Genomic DNA, 21,921 nt, shown 5'->3' with positions numbered 1-21,921 from the left:
ACAAAACACAAAAATCAGCTGTGGCTGCTGGAGTTCCTTTGCATTACAGCTGCATTCTGTTCTTGAACGGAATCCTTAACTCATCTCTCTCTGTCTGTTTGAAGAGAATGGTGTAAAATATCGCTCCTCAACAAATCATTACCTCACTGAAAGAGTTCAGCAGCTGAGAAGTTAACTGGAATTTAAACTAGAAGACGCGGTGAGTCTGCAGGGTTAAGAACATGTCTTCTTTGAGTCGACTATTGTCTGGTTTGTGACTAAAGAGTGTTGTGCTCTTTGACCCTGTTGCTGTGTATTGAGCCTGGTACAAGTCTCCAGGCTGCCTTGGCAGGAAGGGGTTTAAAAAAAATCAGTGAATATAAATAAAGCTTGTCTTGCGTATTGTTTTAGGAACAATTAAAGATTTATTCCACGCCGAAAAGAGAAGAAAAGAAAGACAACGTTTCGGCTGTGGAGCCTTCGTCGGGCGTGAATGCTGACGCGAAGGAGGGTCCACAGCTGAAACGTTCTTTCTTTTCAGAGGGGGATAAACCTTTTTGTTCCTCTGTAGGCCGCGTCTGCCGACGCAGCTGCCTGCTTGAGAGCTTGATTGTTTTAGCTGAATGTCTTCAATGTGTGTTTCTCAGCGTGGTGCAAGTGGATCCACTGCGGACCCCGGAACCACGACACGTTTGGGCACAGCACTCCCTTCCCATCACGGACATCCACTGCGGCCTGATGGGACCCCAGGCACGAGTGGCCACGGCATCCCTGGACCAGACTGTGAAGGTGGGTCTGAACTTAGGGTTACGTGGGTATCAGGTACTGGTCCGCACGCTGCTCCTGCAAAGTGCCGATTGTTCCTGTTGTGGATGTTAAGCCACGTATACGCCATAATCTTAGGAATGAATTTACGAGTGCGCATCGATTTCTCCGCTTGTCGGTCTCTTTATCTTCTAGAACAGTCTTGGACTGAATTTTAACGTGCAGGAATAGCGTTCGCAGTGGTAAAAACAAATCCATCAAACCATAAATTTACTGAATAGTCGTTTTAACCGTAAATTACCCACCGTAAATCTTCTCCGACTGCTCTTCAGAAGCCAGGATGGGAGATTCCAGAATCGGAACTCGGGCTCCCATCCAGCCGCAGTTCAGAAGCCCTCCTCTAGGTTGTGGCTGTGCTGTGTCAGGTTATGATTTTTCTGTTTTTCTAGTGACTCTGGGGATACGCTCACGAGATGCATGAGAGGTGCTTTTTTTTCCCCTCCACTGTCTCAGTTTTAATTACATTTCAAGCAGCTGAGATAAACCTGGAGTTGCTCTGGTTCAAGCTCTTGCTGTCCTTTTGAAGGTTTTATAACTGCAAGGACCAACACTGCTGCCCTTCCTCCTAGTGTGAGAGGGAGCTCATTTCTGTGGTTTCTGAGCTGCAGTCATGCCCTGCCTCCTGCCATTACTGATCTGCAGGGCGCAGGCCTCCTTTTCTCCCACCCTGCACACTGCTGCAGGTCACTAGATGTATTCATCCCCATGTTTCATGCCGAAACTGGAACCCTGTGGGGGGGGTTCAGGATATTTAAGGGCTGCTCTATAACCGCTCTGGGTTCTCTTACGGAGTTTGGACTCCCAATTCTTTGCTCAAGCTTTGTTCCGTAGTTTGCAGATTTTTATACTGTATAAAAGGCCGGGCCAGTGTGGGAAAAAGCTTGAGTTTTTGAGGGTGTTCAATGCTCAAAACCTTTTGTTTTATAAAATGTTTTTAGAGGTGTTTTAAAGAGAAGGTGATATTGCATGTGAAATTTAAGGTAGATTATCCTTCTCTAATTTGAAGAATCAGCCCCCAGCAAACTGTGCCAAACCCAGCAAGAACTTGAAAGGCACTTCAGGCTTCAGTCAGACTGCAGCTTTAACAGAGATCAAAGTGAGGGAGCTTAAATGCATCTTCTCCCTTGGTTCGCAAGAGAATATATGAATGAATTTATATTTATATAGCACCTTTTATCTGAATAAAGATCCCAAGGCGTTTTTCATTAAGGTGCGTCATCTGAATCAACAATTGCTTTCGGAAGCAGCTACTTTAACTTTACCACGATTTAGAAGTGTAATTTTTAACTTCTGAGTGTGTTTTTTTTACATTGGTATGTCATCAAAAACTCTTTTCTGGCTCTTTCCTTCTTGCTAGATCACCTGGAGAGTAAAACGTTTTTTCTTTTTTCCAAAAGAAATAGTGCGTGATGCTATAGTTTAGTAGTGAAATAATGAGTCTCCTAAAAACATTCCAATTTCAGTTGAAGTACAAGAGCAGTAAATTGCATGGAGAAACCTTTGAGCCTATATATGTATATTTATAATTAATAGAATTTTGTATTGTGTTGATCAGTGGCAAAAATACCATCTAAATCCACATAGTTCCATACTGTAACACAATAAAAGAGAATAAAGCCAAGGGGGTGAATACTTTTGTATGTCAAATAGACTGGACTGATTTTCACATGAAAGGTTGAGACTTTTCAGCTCAACATTGTAGTGCTTTTTATAATACTGGGAGATGAGGCTCATACGAGTAGCATATGTTGTGCCCCTAACATCAGATGTACTGTATATGTTATTTCCAGACTTATTTTATGTAACATTAAGTATTCTTTTATGTAAAGTACATAAGTGCATTTTATGTATTCTTTTCTTGTGGAATAACTGGCTAATGTCACCACTGGGAATGTGGGATCAGTAATGTTGTCTGGGTGCTGCTGGATTGAATCTGAGACATTGACCACAGTTGACTTGGATGTCACAGCAGCAAACTGTTTTGCTCAGGACTGCCAGTTTTGGTGGGAAAGGCCCCTAAGTTTTACTGTGTTTTACTGCATTGTCAGGGTTATTCTGTGGCAGAGACGAAACACTGCAGCTGTCTGCTGGTTGGAAAATCTGCTTTTTGGTTTTCAGGATCACTCAGTTAATCAGAGATGGGACATTTTGGAGGATGGATGTTTTTCCTTTTTTTTTTTGAGACTGCAAGTTTTGCCTCCACAGAAACAGCATCCAGAACGTGCTTTATTTCCATGAAGGCAAATTAAAATAGAAAGAATGAATTCTTCTTGTGTAATGTTTGTTTGGAGTTCAATGAGATTTTCACCATTTTAATGAATCATAAACTTCCAGTTCACTAGAGAGAAGAAAGAAGGCTGGCTTCTAATGAAATGAAATGGAGGGAATGCAGAGGTCTCCTCCTAATGCTGCACGGCTCTGTGCTTTGATAAATTCCGTATAACGTGAGCCACATAATCAATAATTTTTAAAAGGTTGTAAAAAGCACTCAGCTTGGGAAAGAAGGAAGGAGGGGATGTGGGAACAATCTGACATGGGCTAGGGAAGGTCATAGTAGGAGGGACTCGGTCATACCAGGAAAGTATGAAAGCATCAACAACCAAAGAGTTGGACATTGCATGTTATCATTATACCCTTCAGTTGTATCCTCCTCTGACCTGGATTGACACTGCTTCCGTGAGGGAGAGACTTTTCTCTTTAGGGGCTCAGTTTCCCCTGCACCCATAGCTCTGAGGGAAGAGGGGTTGCCTTGCACTGAGCCCGCATTCAGCCTTTTGCAGTCTGTATCCGGTCATTTCCTTACTTGGTGGACTGAAAAAGACAGCAGGTCTGGAGTAGCACAGAAATGAGGTCTCGGTGAGTGTGCTCGGTAGCCAGGTAGTTCGATTTCTTTTGCCTTAATTTGTTCAGCGTTACACTGCAGGGCTGCAGTGTGTTCAACAGCTTGGCTTTATGACACTGGTGCATTTAGTACCTCTACATTAAGGTGTGGGGATAAAGTGTTTACTACCTTTGTGTTACAGCCCTGAAAAAAAGTGTGTTTAGTAACTCAGTGGTACGGCTCTGGGCTGCAGTGAGAGTCTCGAGTTCAAGGACAGTGATGGCGATAGCTGGAAGCACCTTTTTTCGACTTATCTGTTTGCTTTGCATTAAACCTCCTGGACTTTTGCTACAGTCTGTGTCTTTATCTTCTTTGGTGTTGAGCATCATGCTGCACAATCGCACTCCGGTTTCTTGAGGGCATCTGAGTGTTTCAGTAAAACTGACACATCCGCAAACAGCCAGCAACACCGTTTATCTAGGGCAGGGGCGTCCAGTCCTGATCCTGGAAGGCAGGTGTGTGTGCAGGTTTCTAAGGTCTCTTTAAAGCACTGGCACTGGGGGAGTGGGAAGAAGCTGTTAAAGTGGTCCAGTTGAACCAGTAACCAGCCGATTTCACTTGTTAAAAGAGAAGTTGGAATGTCATACTGGCCCTCCAGGACGAGGATTGGGCATCTTTCCCCATGTCACAGACATTTGTCATCTCTGCATCATAAAAAACTTGCTTTAAGGCTCATGTATTGCATGTCGGAGATCTGAACTCGCAGGTCGACCACACAACTCATTTAGAACTGAAAGCATTACAAGCTTACAATAGTGACAAAGCATTGCACAGTTTGCCCACATTTCGTGTTAATGGTTGAAGCCTTTCAACTTAATGCTTTGTTTAACCAAGTAATGCACAGGAGGCTCACATACAGTATGTGGCTCACCCTTTCCCATAGTCTTACACTTCCCCTGCTAGTTGAATGTTCACAGGCAGCTGCAGGTTTCCACCCGTCACTAACTCCCTCCTGCTGGTGGAGCAACGGTCCAGCTGTCAGCGGGCCTCCTCCCATACAAAAGTGCTGTCTGAATCCATAGTGCAGCTGCAGCAGAGGCACAGTTGTGTGGCGGTGAGTCCCGGGTTCGAATTCAGCTCGGGCCATCTGTCTTTGTGGCGTCTGTGTGCTACCTTGTTTGCCTTGTTATTGTTTTACTGGGTACGGCTGTTCGCTTTCAAGTGGAGATGGATTGGATACTCGATCCTCCTTCCAGTTTCTGTTTCCAGAGTGACCAATACTGCTTTAAAGGACTTAAATCTAATCAAATAATAATAATAATTGCTTACACTTATATAGCGCTTTTCTGGACACTCCACTCAAAGCGCTTTACAGGTAATGGGGATCCCCTCCACCACCACTAATAAATAAGCACAATGCTCCTGGAACTTGTGCTTTAAGAGGTGAAGTGCAGTTGAATTGGACAACCTTAGGATTTTGTACATTCAAAAGCCCTGTAAAATGCACAGTATTTTTATTTGTATAATGTACATGCAGGTTTAGGAGCAGGGTGGGGGAGGAATAGTGGAGATGTTCCACAGCTCAGCGGTGGAATTTCAGCATTGATACCCAGTGCTTTCCTTGTGATATCCTGGCTCATATCTCTTCCACTTTATGGCCTTTCCGTATTATTAGGCAACACTGCAGTGGTTATTACTCCATGTGATGCTTGGGTGTGTGGAGAGATAACTCTGTCGGGAAAACGATCTCTTGGAAATTTGTATCTCTCTCTCTCCCCCCGATTTAATGGGATTTCTCTAAAAAACTGAGCGAAGGTAGAGCTGAAATACCGAGCAGGGTACGGTCTCGGCCCTGTGATGGGATGGATGCGACAGCTGAAACAAGGCGATTACAGACTAAATGAACTCTGGGGAGATTGAAATGGCACATGTGGAAGGAGCCGGTGTGATGGACGAGTCTGGCCTCCTGTCCAGGGTGTAGCACGCCTTGTGCCCCTGGCGTGCTGAGATTCACTCCGGCTCCCCCGTGAACTTATATTGGATAAAAGAGAAAACGGATGAACGGCTGGATAAAGGAGGAGATTCTTTAAGGAGGCATGTTCGCCTATTCGCCCGGTTGGTCTGAAGTTCAGGATAAGCTAATCCCTGCAGTGTTTCCCTTTAAAGCTGAGCAGTGCTGTGTGTTTAATGTCGGTGGTGTGGGGCATTTCCATTATCGGTTACCTTAACACTTCACTTTGTTTTTGGCTCTTCCAGAGGGGTTATAGGGTGTCAGGGTGTCCTTGATGCATAATCCCTGGCTGGCTCGCAGACACTAGCCTATGGAGCCTCTGAGGAGTGGGCTATTGTTTTTGTGTGTGTGTGACGGCATCGCCCGTAAAACCTTTTAAAAGGGCAGCTTTAAGAAATGCTTAGGGTGGAGCTATTTGAAGAGAACAACCGTGCTGGGGATTGCTGCAGCACAATGCTTTGCACAAAATGGAGCAGACTCAAACACAGCGGCACCTGGCTCCCTGGCCCTTCTGTGCTGTACCTCAAGAATGAGTTCTTTTTGAATATAAGGGCTGTTGCGACACAGTTAAAGGCCAAACTTGAAAAACAAATCAGGGATGATTAATGGTTAAGTTCATAACAGTATTCGTTTTCTGGAAATCCTGACTCTCTTCCTTGTTCCAACCCTGTCTGCCTTTCTATCTCTTCACCTGCTTGCTGGGCTCGGCTGCTTTCATCCTTCGCTGCTCTTCCAAACAAATATTTTATTAATGTGTCAAAAAACCACTCTGTGCTCAGGCTGGCACACTTCACAAGCTGCCTGATGCTAGCCTTAATCTTCGCATTTCATATTTTTCTCTGGATTCGACTGGCGTTCGTCACAAAGGTACAGCTTCTGAGCTTTGTCGCAGTAAAAAAGATATTGTTTACACTTCGTATGCAACCAAATTGTGGTTGTTTAACCGGTCCATTAACTTTCAGCAGTTCTCAGCTGAACAAGCTCTACTTTATTTCGTTTGCTTCACATAAACTATAAGCCACTTTCCCCAATTGTTAAGTTGGCGGGGAAATTTAATTTCTCTTTTCTTTATCCGAGATCTCTTGTTCTTGAGCTGCTTTTTTGTGTAAACACTTCTGACTGAAGAATGTGTATGACCCCATTGTGTCTGTTTTCTTTTTCTGATAGATTGGTCCTAAATGTAACACATGATGGAATTGTGTGCTTTACCTACAGAGCTGTGGTCTTATAATGAAGCAATTCATCAGACAGGGGAAATGAGGTTGCCTCTATTTCTCTAAACTCTTTAACTTTTAGCTGTAGCCCCATCTGGGAGCAGGGTCTGTTCACAGTGAAGTCCACACAGCAGTGGTCGTGACCTTGTTATTATCAGGCATTTGAGTGCTGCTGAGTGACAGGTTTTCATATGGATGACAACACTATCCTAATTAAATACTCTTCAGGAACCTTACTGGCTGTTTTTGTTGGGGATAGTTTCCTCGACAAGTCCAGAAGCCTAAAATGCTTTCAGGAATGCACTGGAGATTCCTGTAGAGGAATACCCTTCACTAAACGTCAAAACAAGCAATGTTCTTATTGGGATTCATGAAGATGAATGCTGCCCTGACCATAAATCCAAGTTCTCTGTAAAAAAAAAACAAAAGGGAAAGCATCTCTTTCCTTCTCTGCTGAAGTGAATGTCGGTTTTCTTTACTGCCTTTCTCAAGCCCAGAAAAATGCTCAGTCCCATGAAATTATATTAATACCCTAGATAAAAAATATGCAAGAAGGCAGTAATCATTTAGAGTTGGGGAATACGTTTCTGCCATGTACCAATTCATGTAGATTTCTTGTAGATTTGAAAACATTTAATGTGTGCAGGGCCTTTTGAACTCAGTCCCTCTTTATTAAATATGTACACCTAATTATTTATTCAACCAGAGGTGGTTTATACTGAGCCTGAATGCATGTTTCACTACTTTTCTTTAAAAGTTGAAAATGTATTTTTTGGCTTCAGACAACTACAGATTCGCTTCATAGTGGGGTGGACTACATCTCGGCAGAATTCAAGAGCTCCACCATTTTACAAAATGACAGATGTGCAATATCAAACGTGTTTAGGGTGTGTAATTGGTTTGTTTATTTGTTGCATTTCTAATTCTTCTTAGTCATTCCCTGACTTGTTCTTGCTTTAATGTTCCACTGTTTTTCTACAATTTCAGGCCAATGTTGGAAGAATTTCATACCTGTGTAACACTGGGCTCTGTGACCTTGTCCAAGGTCTCCTGCATTTTACTGATGTGAACCAATCGGCGAAGTTCATCAATCTGATTTGCTTGCTTAGCCATGAGTAACAAGCGGTGATCACCCCAATTTGAGAACAGCTTCTATTTGTGACACGCTATGAGCCCATCATTAACGATCATTTTATCCATCTGTAATTTACACAAACATGCATAATGATAGCGCATATTGTACTTATTATACTGTCAGAGTGTATTTATTCCACAGTGTCTGTGAGATAAAAGTTGCAGGTGTATGAGCTGGGTTCTGAAAAAGAAAACGGAAAGCCCCCTGTCCTATAACAATCTAAAATTGAATCATTGTGGAAAAACCAGATGGGAATCGCAGGGACAATATCTATCGGAACTCAGGTGTCAGCTGACAATTACTTTTACACAAGGAGATGTGTGGATGCATCTGTCTTTTTCAGTTTATACGATATTAGGTCTCTTGATTTTATTAATAGACGTGTGGAAATAATTGTGCAAACTGTTGCCAAGTAATCAAGTAGGATCTCATACAAGGATTGTTGGCAAGCTCCTAAAAAAGCATCTGGCAGAAGAGGGCAGAGGACTGAGGACTGAACACCTTCTCTGAACACCATGTGTTGCAATGTCATTCTTTAATGTAGATGCTTCTTCTGTACACAGGCAGCACCATCTCATGTTTTGTGTGTGTGTGTGCACATATTAGTTTAATTCATAAAAGCCTTTTAAATCCCTTCCAAAGTTAACTCAGATGATTAGCTCTGAGTTGATCCTGGAGGATCCTTGTTTACTTATCAGTTAAGTAGAAGACCCTGCATTAACATACATGGCCCATTCGTTAGTGCAGAGATTCCTCATTGCAGTACCTGCCATGGGAGAGAATCTGTAGTTTCTTGTCTGGGCCTGTCTGTATTACAGACAAGTCCAAAGATTAAGTGCTGAGGATGGTTGATTTTCCTTGGCCTATTTCAGGTTTCGGAAGAATAACGTACAGTAGTTTGGGCTGGGGAGAAAGGTGACTGTTCTAGAGTCTAGACAGGATGGGTACAAGGTTTAAACAACTTAAAGAAATTGAGTGAGCATCATTGAGCATTCTTCAGTCCCTGTATATCTGTCTTCACGTGCGGCATGAAACATTCCTTCTTCCAGCGTTTCTGCCACTTCAAGTCTGCTGCAAGGAGCTGGAGCGGGTTATACATTCTTCTGTATAAAATTTGTCATCAGCACTCTGTGTCGAGTCCAATACCATCAGCTGTTATGAATTACAAGCTGTCAGTCTGGAGATAAATTATTCAGAGCTGAGGTAGCAGTTACAGATAGTGATGGTTGAAGGAGAAGGGAGGTCAGGATAAAGTTCTCTTCTTGTTAATGTGTGCTGTGTTTTAAGATTGAGAATTACTTCATCTTATAAAAAAGGGAGGGATTGTGGCTGTTTTCTTAAAATGAAAATTACTATAGAATCTTTTTACCTTAAACATATCCTAAGCCAATAGGAACTGATAGCCTTTACCTATGACCTGCATAGTCCCTGTATCTTTCTTAATGGATGTAGGTCTGCATTTAAAGGAAAAGTTAAAGATGCTATTCTCAAATTTAAAATGGGAATCTATCTCAGCCTTCATTTTAGTGATTATGATACATTTAGAAACCAGAAACATGAGGGTGTTTCAGGACTGAGGGGTCGTGTTTTTTTGTTTCTTTAAATGTCTACAAGCACATTATTCTGTTATTTTGATTTCTCTTTACTCACATTGGGGGAAAAAAAAAACACAATAACGGAAGTGCACCATAAAATAATTTGCGGTTCACAGGTATTTTATGAATACTTCAAATATTTTCAAATATACTTTCTCATGATTTTTAAAAAGACGTAAAAAAAATTAATAAAAGAATATGCTGGAGTTATATGTAGCTAAGACCACAGTTTGTTTGTTGCACATGGAAAGAATGCTGTCCACGAAATGATGGGTTTGATATCTGCCGTCTGCTGAATTTACTTTTATGATTAAATTATGCTCGGCGTGAGAATGGATAACTTTTCTTCCTAGAGTGAAATTATTTTTTACAGTGCAGATAAATCAATTTCCCTAACATATTTGATTGACAAGGCGTTAGTGAGGCGTGATAACCACATACTCCATACCATGTTTTCCACTTCTCTCTCTTCAGCTCTGGGAAATCTCCTCCGGTGAAATGCTGCTATCCGTCCTGTTTGATGTGGGCATCATGTCTGTGACCTTTGACCCCTGCGAGTATTCCCTCTTTTGTGGTGGCAGCGATGGAAGCATCTTCCAGGTGTCATTGTACAGCTCGGTAAGCGATCCCTTCATACGATCCCATTGCTGTGACCCCTCATTTTCAGGTCTCCCCCTTTTCCAAAAACATCTGCTGTGCTTTTGCGAAAAAGCGACAGGTAAAAAAAAATGCTTTCATTGCACTTAGCTGAATCAGTTGTGTACCAATAAGTATGATTTAACATCCCCCAACAATAATAACAATAATGTACTGTAGCTGTAATGCATCTAGCTCTCTTGTCTAGTTTCACAATTGTGAAGTGTTTTAGCTTATTTCATTCAATTTACTCTTTTGTATTTTTAACAAGTTGTGCAATTGCTGTACCTGTCTGAATTTTAAGATGGCTTTGTGAGGTAAGGGTAACTTAGTCTCAGGTATTTCAGAACGCCTCTTTCCAACCTGTAAGGTGTCTGCCAGGAAGTCTACAAGGGACAGCAATTGAAGTCGCACAAGGCCATTAGATATGTGTTAAGCCGTCAGGTTTGTGTGGGGCATAATGAAGTCTTTCCACTCAGTCAGGTAGCTAGAAGCGGAGCTTGTTTATGTCCCGCAGAAGAACTTGGGTAACGCAACAAGCTAACAGTAAATGAAACGACTGGCAACAGGGAACTATGCAGATATGTAACCAGTAATAAATATAAAGGAAGACAAAAGGGTTTAGTTGTTCTTTGAAAGTCACTGGGAGAGCAGGTTCACTTTTGCTTATGGTAGGGTGTGCTTTGCTATATTTGCTCACTGTATTAAACTGCATCTCGCTGGACTCATGCAAGGTGGTGTAAATATTGGCCTACTCAGTGACCATCTGCATCAGGCTCTGCAGGACACTTGTTTTTGCACTTATGCACATCTGTGTTACCAGGTCTCATTTTGTGTTTTGGAATATATGCAGTGCCACAGGATCGGTGTGTGATTTCCATAGTAAATTTGTTTAAAACCTTCGTAGCTTGTGCTACCCAATAGTTACCATTTAATCCACAGTATCTAACTTTTACCTGGTTCTGCTCTGCTATTGAACATGCTTGTTCAAACTTCATGTCCTGAGTTGAGTTCAAGTCCTGGCCTGTACAGATCTCTCTGGTGTCAAGCTGTGATGAGCAGGTTTCAGGGAGGGCTAGTTAATGATTGATGACTTGTAGCCTCAAGTTCTAGGTGACTGGTTTTCTAATTAGGAAATACAGTGTATACAGTATATATACTATATATAAAGGAATTTTGAAATGTCTGAATACCCCTTACATCAGCATCTTAGGTGTGTGTCTAAGAAATCCATAGCTTTCATATTTTTTCTCTTTGTCTCTGCAGTTCCTTAAATAGGATAGTGCAGTCTTTAGAGCTAGATGGATGTGGATTAAAGTGTGTACCCATCAGTAACTCCAGAAAGGTCAAGATACTTGCATTTCTTTTCAGTATTTTCTTTCCCTTTTTTTGTTCCCTTAAATGGTGATTTTTCTCACTTGATTTTTCCCTTTGCTCTCGCTCTCTCGTCTCTATGGCAAGACTTATATCGCAAAAGCACTCCGCACAGCAAAGATCCAAGTGAATGCTTCCGTGTCCTGTTCATACGTTTTAATTTAACTTTCACTCTGTGCTCTCCTCTCATCCCATCCCACCGGACACTGCTTTTACAATATGGATCCAAGGGAGTGTCCAGGATGTCAAAAATGATGTATAGAAAAAGAGGAAAGTAAATGCAGAACATTAGCTGGCATGCAAATGTAGGTTCGGCCGCATTTGGGCTGACAGCTAGGGAGAATCACCAGGGATCACATTGTGTTTCTGCCTTGTTGTGCTATGCTGGAAAGCCTGTGTGGACACAAGCTTGAATAATTTCAGATCTGGTTGCAAAGTATTTGTTTACCCATCCCTGTTGGGGTATTGATGTATCTTAGTTTGAGAACGATGGGGCAGGTAGCTGTCAGAGTGCTTGGGGTTCATTTGCATCACAGAAATGTTAAAAATAAAACTGGAACCTGTGGAACTGTTCTTCTTCCGTCTTTTGCAGGAACCAGATTCCTTCTTATGGTCTATTTTTTGCATTGAAATACAAATGTTTCCAATTCCACTGAACTGCGGAAGCAGGGACTTTTGTGAGCAACAAGTTTTGTTTTGTGGTGACTGAATAGGATTAATGTTCTACAGGGCTGAATATGCTTACCTTTCCTTTCAGAATCATCAGAAGACATAACAATTATACTAGTTTGCTAAGAACTCAATTCATGCACTTCAGAGAGGGGTGAGGTCCCTGCTGGACACTGTAATCTAATGATCCGTTGTAAATGAGCTAATTATGTTTCATCATGACGTCTTAAAATCCTCAAACCGTTACTGTGCCTTCTAAATTTGGCTTGTCTCTGGAAGTTTGTCCTGTGTTCATGTGCATATTCATAGAAACATTTCTCTGCACAAACCTTAAAACTCCAGAGCTATCCGTAGAATGGCAGGTGATGTTTTCTCAGTTATGTAAAGCTTTGAAATGGTGAGGAGTATTGACTGATGCTGTGTGGTTTTGGTGGTGGGAGCCTGGGGAGGCCGGCGTTGCACAAAATAGTTTAACAGGAAAGAAAAACAGCAATTATTTAAGTTTTTTTTTTTAAATGCTCAGATGTCCAACCGTAATGATGGACGCGCGGGTTTTCAAAGTGCTGCACTGAGGCTTTTGTAAGGAAACTGGAAGTTATGTCTCAACGATTTTCTCTCAAGTTCCAACTCGAGAGAAAATCATGCGTAGCAGAGGGTGTTTTCAGATATCCTCCAACCTCCCCCTGAGTTTCCTCCCTCACGTCACCATATCTGCTCCACTGCTGTTGTGTCACCCCCCCCACCCCACCTCCACATCCAGCGCCGAACCTTGCATCCTGAAGTGGCTGTCAGTGGCTGCCGGGCTGTACAGCTGGGAGCTGGGAGCAGACATGACCAGCATGCCAAGTGGCACTAATAAATGGTGGTGTGCTGGACCTTGTCTGCCTAGTGTTTTACACCAGACCCTCTGACCCCCCTCCTCCCTGTCTCCCTGCCGCAGAGCTGACAAGCTTCTCTGCTCCATCACCGCCTGCCTGTCTGGGATACGATTTCTTTGGCTCTCGTGTGACGCGCAGCAGAGTAGGGCACCGTCACGGTAGCCCCCCGTCCCCATCCCCCCCAGTCGCCTGTCTCTTGAGCGGTCTCCTCTTGTGCTCCGATGTTTTTTCTTTCCTGCTGTAAAGCTGTTCCTGTCATCTTTGTTTAGCTTTCATTTGACGTCATTAATTTTTTTTTCCCCTCCCTCGTTAGATCATGTCCCCCTGGTTTGGTTAGCAATCGATCATCTTTATTAAGCGTGGGTGTCTGTATTAGGCAGACTTTTGGAAAAAGACACCGCTACGTCTAACAGGAACTAAGTCGTTGATGACTTCAGGGATTTTAATGAAGTTTATCCGATAATGATTTTAAATATTCTAATGGCTTTCTCTATGAGATCTATTTATCATTGCTGAAGAGATATCACTGGGGAACAGTGCATGTGCTTTTTGCTTTAAGCCTTCCACTGCCTGTTCATATTCTTTCATAACTTGTACCTCCCGTCTGCTGTGTCAAAACTGCATATCGGATTTTGAATATTTATCACTGGTTTTCTTATTTCCAAAACAATCTCTGGTGGAGTCCTTAAAATAATTGCTTGAACCAAGTAATAATTCACTACTTACACCATTGTTTAATGAAGAGGTAGGAAGGTACTTCATTGATTTTGTGTTTTTTAATTGTAATAAATGAGGGTAAAGATTGGATTTAACTCCTTTAATAGCTGAAATGAAAAATACCACCTATTCTCCACCTCTAAGGAATTGCTAGTGTTATGTGTCCTTGTACACAGCAGGAAAGAAGACCTACTCCTCCAGCCTACATAACTGTTGGAGCTGCTCATCATTTGATCCATTGCGAGCTTTACACTGTCTGACAGGACAATTAGAGCCAGCTAGAGGAGTAGCGAGTTTCTCCCCAACCTGGCTCTCAAGTTTTCAGGTGCCCAACAAGTTCCAAAAGTCAAAGAGACTTTCTGGCCAGCTAAAGCCCACCCAACAACAGCACTGCTTGCCAATTATAGGCCACAGCCTGGAGAGTCCTGCCTGCACTGCTCTGATGGTCTGTGATCAAGTCTAGACTGGTCCAGTAGGACTCAAACGTCTGCTCTTCTGAGTGGGAGCTTGCATTTTGCAAGATGCTTGGCGGCCAAAAAATGGTAACTTCTTATTAAGCAAGAAGCAGGCCTTTTCTTGCCAAAGGAGTTTAAATTTGTCATTCTCCCTGTCTAATATGCTGTTTGGTTCATTTAGTCTGTGTTTCGCCACTCTTCTTGAAAAAGGATTGCAGCCGCTTTGTTGGGAAAGCCACAGTGTGTGTGACCATTGTTTCCTGGCTGTGATGGAGCTTGCTGTTAAAAGACGGATTAAGTGAACGGGAGCCCAGTTCCCTTAATTTTACTTCCAAATCCTCCGAGCCGAGTTTGTGTCGTCCTGATAAAGTCATTTCAAACCCCATCCGGTAAAGCCACTGAGTGCTAGATCCGATTAAGCCACACAAATGTGTCCCAGCAGCAAGCGATTTGCCAAGGTATTTCTGCAGAAGCTGAAGCAAGAACAAGTCACTCCCTTTGGGCTGGCTGCTGTGAAGGAATCAAGTCTGAAACAAAAGGGAAGCCTGAGTCATTCCTCACCCTTTCTTGAACTTGAGCAAATGCACTGAATACTGACACCTGAGAGCAAGAGAAACGGCCAAAACATCATTTTTATTCTGCTCCGCTCCCTCATTGCCTTTTGAGTGAAGCGGGAACATAATAAAAAACAGGCACTGGAAGATTAAAGGGAATCAAATGCAGATGTTCTGGCATCTGTGTTGACTCATACAGTGGCCATCGAAGGTATTCACCTCCCCTCCCCTCCTGGACGTTTCACGCTGTATCGTGTTACAACATGGAATCATGATGTATTTAGTTGTTGTTGTTTTTTTTGCCATTGATCAACACAAAACATTCTATCATGTCAAAGAGAAACTAAATTCTGCAAATCCTCTTAAGTTAATTATAAATATAATCCCTCCCAGTGGAAACAGAACTCATGTAAATGAACAAGTTTACTTTTGTCTTCAGAACTGGGGACCGAAATCCTATTTTGGTGGATGTAAAAAAAATGTAAAATTGTTGTAAGATTTGTTATTTAATGATGCATGTAACATTCACAGAGAAGTTAAATGTCTGCTTCAGTTTCCCATATTGTCTAACTGATGTTTAGAATGTCATGCAAATTCAGTTCTTATTTAAATGTTCTCATTTATTTTAGTCCTGCACTTTCTGTGTGTCTTTAAAGGAGGATTAAGGGCAAATTCACATGACTTCTATGAACACCTTTTAATGGAATTATTTACAACCGTGACGGTCTCTCATTTCCTGAAAGGCTTATGAATGGGCTGTTGGATTAGTGTATAATAAAATAATAATGCATGCTATTTATAGGTACTTCCAAACAAAAAGCTCAGAGTTCTATAAAATAGTACACACATGGAGATCTAAAAAATCAAACAATAAATAGATATAACCAGAGTAGGGTACAATTCTGTGTTAAAACCTAGGGGAAAAATATAGTTTTTTAAGTGAGTTGTAGAATATCCCTGGTAGCTGAGTCTACTGGATTTGAATAACAAGAATAATGGAATAATGGAGCTTCACAAATGAAGGCTCTGTTACCTGTTGAGTTGAGCCTTAGGTCTTAGGTAGAATACGACGACCTGAATCAGTCGATCATAGATTAAGTGTTGGACTATACTCATTCATAATGTCCTTAACGGAACCTAGAACTCAACAGATCAGTGCCAGTCTTTAAAATGCATACGTATTCAAAGCAATATACACAGAACAAGAGTTAAGTGTTGAGACAGAGTAGTTATATTCAGTACCTGAATTAGACATACCCAAGTTTCTTAACTAGAAACTCCAACAAGTTGTTACAGTATTCTGATCTTCATAAACATGTAGCAATATTTCAGTGTCCGTTAGGAAGAGTAAGGATCTACTGTTAGGAGCACAGTTAAGTGAGTCCTGTAACCTCAGTCCAGCAGCTGTCTATCATAAGATACTCGTGTACCATATCTTAGGATGAGACATAGAATAAAGTGCAGAACCTGAAACAGAATTGGGTTTAGTGTGCAGGTGAATCTGAGCGTCATCCACGACTGTCAAGCCCAGTTCATGGCTGGGCCATCATACGTTACCTGAATGGCCTCTGGCTCATCAAAGTAATTTTATGCACCTGACTTAATTTAAGTTTATTATAGCAAATGGGGTGAATACATTGAGTAACTTGAAATATATGCTTCAACAAAATGGGCAGTGGATTCTTTTGCAAGGCACTGCAAGTATATATGCTAAAGATTGGCTCAGCACTTATTGTACTTACTGTATATATGTATACTTATTATATATTAGGCATTTTTTCAGTGAATTCCAACAGCATGCAGCAGGGAATAGTTTTTAAAGTATGGAATATTGTTGCCTGACACAATTCGCTGCAGTTGTCGGTTTATCGGGAATGTTATGGAGAAAGTGTTGGAAGCAATATTCTATTGCTTTCTGCTGACAGATGGAGACCGATTGTCTTCGAGGCTTTCAGTTAAAAAAGTAATCCAGTCAAGACATCCTTAAAAGGACAGTTTCTTTGCTAAATGTTTTTCTGGCCCTAGAAGGATTTGCTGTTTAATATTATGACAAGCTAATACAGCAGATTTTTTTTTCATTGCTGTATTAATTCAGCTTTTCTTCCTTTCCTTGCAGTCATTTCATTTTAGTGCATTTGTTATCAAATAATATTTAATCTGGGTTGGTGCTATTCCAAACTACTGCTTTTAACTTTAAAACCCTTTTTTGCCTACTTCAGCGTCTCATGTGCCTGGTTGAAACTTAGAAGTGCTTTTCCCCCTGTCCTCAAATAACACTTGGTTGGTATTTAGAAGCTAAAGAAATCTATGTGTTTTCTAGGCTTTTGTAAAATTTTAAGTTGTCTTGTCATGCCTAATTATGTATTCTCAGGAAATAGTTATCAAAATGTACAGGGTTTAAATAAACTAAGTGTTATTGGAGTTAGTTATCTTTTTTTTTTCATCTGTATTTACTTGGCTGTTGGGAGATTTTGTTTCTTTCACACTTTTTTGTGCTTGTTTTGCAGAATCTCAGTAGAGACAAGGCTTTTCAGCCTGACTCTGAGGGGAATCAAGTTTTCAAAGGACACAGGTACATTGTCAGCCATTCCTTTACCTCAGGCTTATAGCAGGACTGATTGCAGCAAAAGGAGCTGACAGTTAATGCATTGCTTATGGTGACTGTTTCACAGGGATAACATATCCAGACAAAATCCCTGTTAACTTCACTTGGTTGTGACAGGCACTGAAGACTGTGTAGAAAGTTGAGCTCTTTTCATTTTTGTGCATTAACCTTTTTCCAGGTAGAAAACACTTCAAAACAGTCTCCTGATAAACCTCAAAAGATATTTAGAAACTGAGGTGTTAGCTGGAGCCTTAACAATCTTGAAAGACCTTAAAGATGTAGAAGCCACATGGTGTTACCTAGAGACAGAGATAAGCAAGGCCAATCTCGCAGGCACTCAGGTCTGGAAAGATTCAGAAGACATTTGGTGCACAATTCCAGTTGTCCTGGAAATGACATTTTCATTTTTGTTATGAACATGCTCACTGTGCATCGCGCCAGATGATTGTCTTTGGAAGCCATTTGTGATCAATGGCCCTTATCGGATTGTGGTGCAGGAGAATTTTCTCAGATTTCAGATTTGAGTTGTGGGAGTCTGGAGCATGCTATAACCGTCTTATTGAAGCCAGTAGCTTTTAAAAATGGAAAAAATGAAATCCTTGGATCAGTGAGCTACTAGCTGCCAAATGGGGTCTTCTCACTTGTAACCATTCTTATGTTCTTGAGAGTGGTTTATGATGTGCACGCAATTTATTGTAGCTCTCATCTCCTCCTTATCCTCCCTGCGGCCCAGGAACCTGGTGACTTGCCTCTCGGTGTCTATGGATGGCACACTGCTGCTTTCTGGCTCCCATGACGAGACGGTGAGACTGTGGGACATTCAGAGCAAGCAGAGTCTCAGAACCCTCAACCACAAAGGTAGGCCACAGCACTCCCAAACATCTTGTACCTTCCCCTGTCCTCTACCACTGCCATCCTTCAGTTCGGCCTATTAGGCAAATGCACGCGTGCAGTGAAATGCTTATTTGCAAGTGTGCTCCAATAATAAAGACATGAAGGAATCACTATAAAAATTAACACAGAATAGCAGAAGCAAGTTAAATAATATACAACCTAAAACAAAAAGTGAGACGGGTAGTGTGAGAAGAGAAAAATAACATCAGTGTGAGCCAGTAGCAGTAGGGGAAGAGTTCAATAATCTGACGGCTTGTGGGAAGAAACTGTCTCTGAATCTAGAAATCCAAGCCTTTATACTCCTTTAATAACAGAGGGTATGGGAGAGAAACGTCTTCATCTAGGCACTAGAGTCCTTGTGGCAGTTATTTTAATGATTCACAGGTAGAGGCCAATTGTAAGGCAGTTGTTTTTCACCTGTGTAAACAGAGCTTCTGCAACACAGGGGTTGAATACTTATGCAAACCGCATAGTTCAGTTTTTTGTTTTTCTTAAGAATGTTTTCTAACATAGAACAGTGTCACATTAAAATAATTAATTTTGAGTTTCAGTACTTAGAAATAAAACTATCGCAGAGAACAAAATTTCAATGTAATTCAGTAAAATGAGAGAATTGGTCAAGGGGCTCAATACTTTTGCAAGGCACTGTATGAAGTGATAGGTGTTATTTTATTTTTGGAGGTTTGCTGGCCTTTACTTGTTGATTCACACAGAGGAACCTTAAGTTAGCCCCATTATCCACCGTAGAGCAATCCTTTTGTGAAGGGGTTGTTAAATATCTTTTTGCAGAACATGCGGGTTACACAACAATCTTTTCTATTAGTAGTTCATCCATATGCAGAAAGAGTTGGCTTTTTTTAAGAAAGGATTTGGAAAGGTAATCAACTTTTGGGATTCTTGCCTTTACCTCACCTGATTTCAGGTGGAACATCCAATTCCCTTTGTCATGTCACGGCTTTTTTGTGGATTTATTTAGCTGGAAAAGTCAGCCTCTTATGCAGTGACACGGGGGTGTGGCCGGTATTTCTACTGTTTCACAGTTCCAGGGTCTTGGACTGGATTCTGGCCTCTGGTGTCTGTGTTAGTGCTTGTGTTGGTGTTCTCCAAGTGTTCCATTTTTTTCCTGCTTCTGAAAGGCATTCTCTCTAGAGTGGGTCAATTTAATTATTAATAATATAATTAATTTGTGGTTGATTGGCATTCCCTCCAGGGAGAGAGCACTCAAAGGATCTCAGGCCCACCTTCCACCCTGTGATTATGCAATGGCTTCTGGCTTGCTATGGCCTTTGCCAGGATTTACCAGACTTAATGATATTGTTTGCAGTTGGGAATCTTAATTTCAAGAGGGTTTTGTTACGTTTTGCAATGAAAAACAAAGAGGAAAAAATGAAGCAATATAAAGTGTGTGTTAGCATCCTAATACGTGCAGCCAGCAAGGATTTTAGCACCACTCATCTGTGCATTACATTGTTTCACGGATGGGCAAACTTGTAGACAGGTAAATAAATAAATTAGACAAGTAAACAAATTCACAGCTGTTTTTTTTTATGCAGCGAAATGTCTAGTTTTCCCTTTTCTGTTTCCTCTAGCTCTCTTTCTGCGCGCTGTAGTAGTTGCATTGACAAATTGAGTTCCCACTGCTCTGGATTTAAAAAAAAAACATCGAGACAGTCCTCCGGCTACCTTTGCTGTACTGCAAAAAAAATTGGTTCACTGTTGCACCTGGTCTGGAGGGTGGGGGGCTTTCATATTCTTCCATATTTCTCCAGCTTCAAAACGGCCAGATCCTTCAATTTGTAAGTTGCAGTGCAGAGAACCCCAGTGTTCTGAAGCAGTTCCTGCTTTAAGGGCTTTTCTTGAGTAACTGCTCCTCCTGTGATGAGCTTCCCCTGGGTGCCATGCCTCTGTTTCCTGCCCTTTATGGCCAACGTCAGTCCAAGCACGTGCTCAATGAGCAGGCCTGGTCACGAAGAGTCAATACAATCCAGAATTGCCTGGCTGTGTCTGTGGCTCCCCGCCCGGCCTGTTTCCCCCGGGCTGCGTGTGGACGGAGGGCCAACTGGAGGTGGGCAAGTGGGATCAGGGCGCCCGCTGTGCCCTCGGCCCGTGCTTGGTGAGGCAAGCTCGCTTCCCTTCTGGACAGAAGCTGTCATTGTGATAAAGGGAGGGAGGGAGGGATGTGGACTTTCTGGCTGCCACTGACTTAGAGGGAAGGTTGTTTTTTTATGGCTTTATCTCTCTCGAGCAGCAGGGCTTAATGCTCTTCATACCAGCACAGCCTTTTCAAAGGGGGGGGGAGGGGGCAGGGGAACCCCTGAAATAGCACCCTGCTCTAGAGCGCTCACTAGCTCTTCATTTGTTGCTTGCTGAATAATTTGATATGATCTTGATGGCCCTACAGCAAGGATATTAGCTGGTAGACAGCCCGGGTGAAATCTCTATACATATATAGGGGGAAAAACAAGATATAGTTTGCCACTACTTACAGTTATTACAGTTACAGTTATCAGTGACAGTATTTAGTGTTTTCAGAACTGGGTCTGACTGTTCAGCGTATTCAAGTAAGACTGTGTGCCTCAAAATCCTTTGGCTTTGGTTTGTGCATTTGGCTTTCTCACCAGGTGAATCGACCTTTTATTTTCCTTCATACAATCTGCTGAATAATCAATAAAGTGTCTTGCAGGTGTTCTTCACTTATAAGTGCTTATCATTTAGCCAGCGATGTGCTAAACTCCTCTTGGAAAACACCACCTGAATAAACATATTGTGCAGCCATGCTGTGCTTGGTGGCAAATTTCATAATGAGGCATGCCTGTCTGTGACCTAAAATTTAATTGGCTGTCTCATCCCGTCTCTGGCAGAGATTGGTCAGTAATTTACTCCTTTCAGTCCACTACATCTCACTGATCAATGTGAGGTCCTCAAAGACCTCAGTCCTGGCTGTTTGGATGGGGAACTGAGCGCAAGGTCAGCCACAATGATAATTGAGCCATCAGGCAGGCACGTCTCACTGTGGGCAGCTGGTCTGAAGCCTAGGGATCACTGCATTGAAGCCTGTGACTCTCCGATTGCCTTTTAGCCCCCAGAGCCCCTGTAATAAAGAGAGAGGGAGGGTACAGTGTCTGCGGGCAGCATGGAATAAAGGCAATTAAACCCAGTTACACAGACCCCAATCCTTAATCTTCCAGACTGTTTCCCATCTTTATTAAAGCCTTGTAGCTTGACAGTAGCTAAGCAGTGCTATTGCATGGAAAATCAAAAAGGTTTAAAACCATATTAGAGGAAATATAAAGAAAGAAGATGTAAATTTACATGAGGCATAGTGGCATGGATATTCTACTCTTTAGTGTTCCAGGACATGTCAACTCTAGTCGATGAAATAACTTTGGCCACATTACTAAAAGCAAGATCACGGGGACAGTCAATTGCATTTGAGATCATGACAGCATTTACAGGAGAGCTGTCACAGCCCTTGACGACTTGCTTAATTCTTTGTAATCAATAACCTTTTGACCAGTTTTACACTTTTTTTAAAGAATCTGTATCAACTGACGGATTC

At 41.9% G+C, this 21,921-nt stretch overlaps 1 protein-coding gene across 1 annotated transcript in view; it reads left to right on the top strand.

The window, feature by feature from the left end:
- Positions 1 to 21,921, top strand: part of wdr18 (WD repeat domain 18) — a 53,723-nt gene that overhangs the window by 12,886 nt on the left and 18,916 nt on the right. The window contains exons 4-7 of the mRNA XM_069185896.1: positions 627 to 768; positions 10,055 to 10,198; positions 17,371 to 17,435; positions 18,202 to 18,326. Coding sequence (XP_069041997.1) covers positions 627 to 768; positions 10,055 to 10,198; positions 17,371 to 17,435; positions 18,202 to 18,326 — 476 coding nt within the window. The remainder of the gene's footprint in view (positions 1 to 626; positions 769 to 10,054; positions 10,199 to 17,370; positions 17,436 to 18,201; positions 18,327 to 21,921) is intronic.

The sequence above is a fragment of the Lepisosteus oculatus genome, chromosome 29 (assembly GCF_040954835.1).
Source record: "Lepisosteus oculatus isolate fLepOcu1 chromosome 29, fLepOcu1.hap2, whole genome shotgun sequence".
Lineage (NCBI taxonomy): Eukaryota > Metazoa > Chordata > Actinopteri > Semionotiformes > Lepisosteidae > Lepisosteus > Lepisosteus oculatus.
Note: the sequence above shows the minus strand (reverse complement) of the source record. Positions and strands in the feature narration are given on the sequence as shown.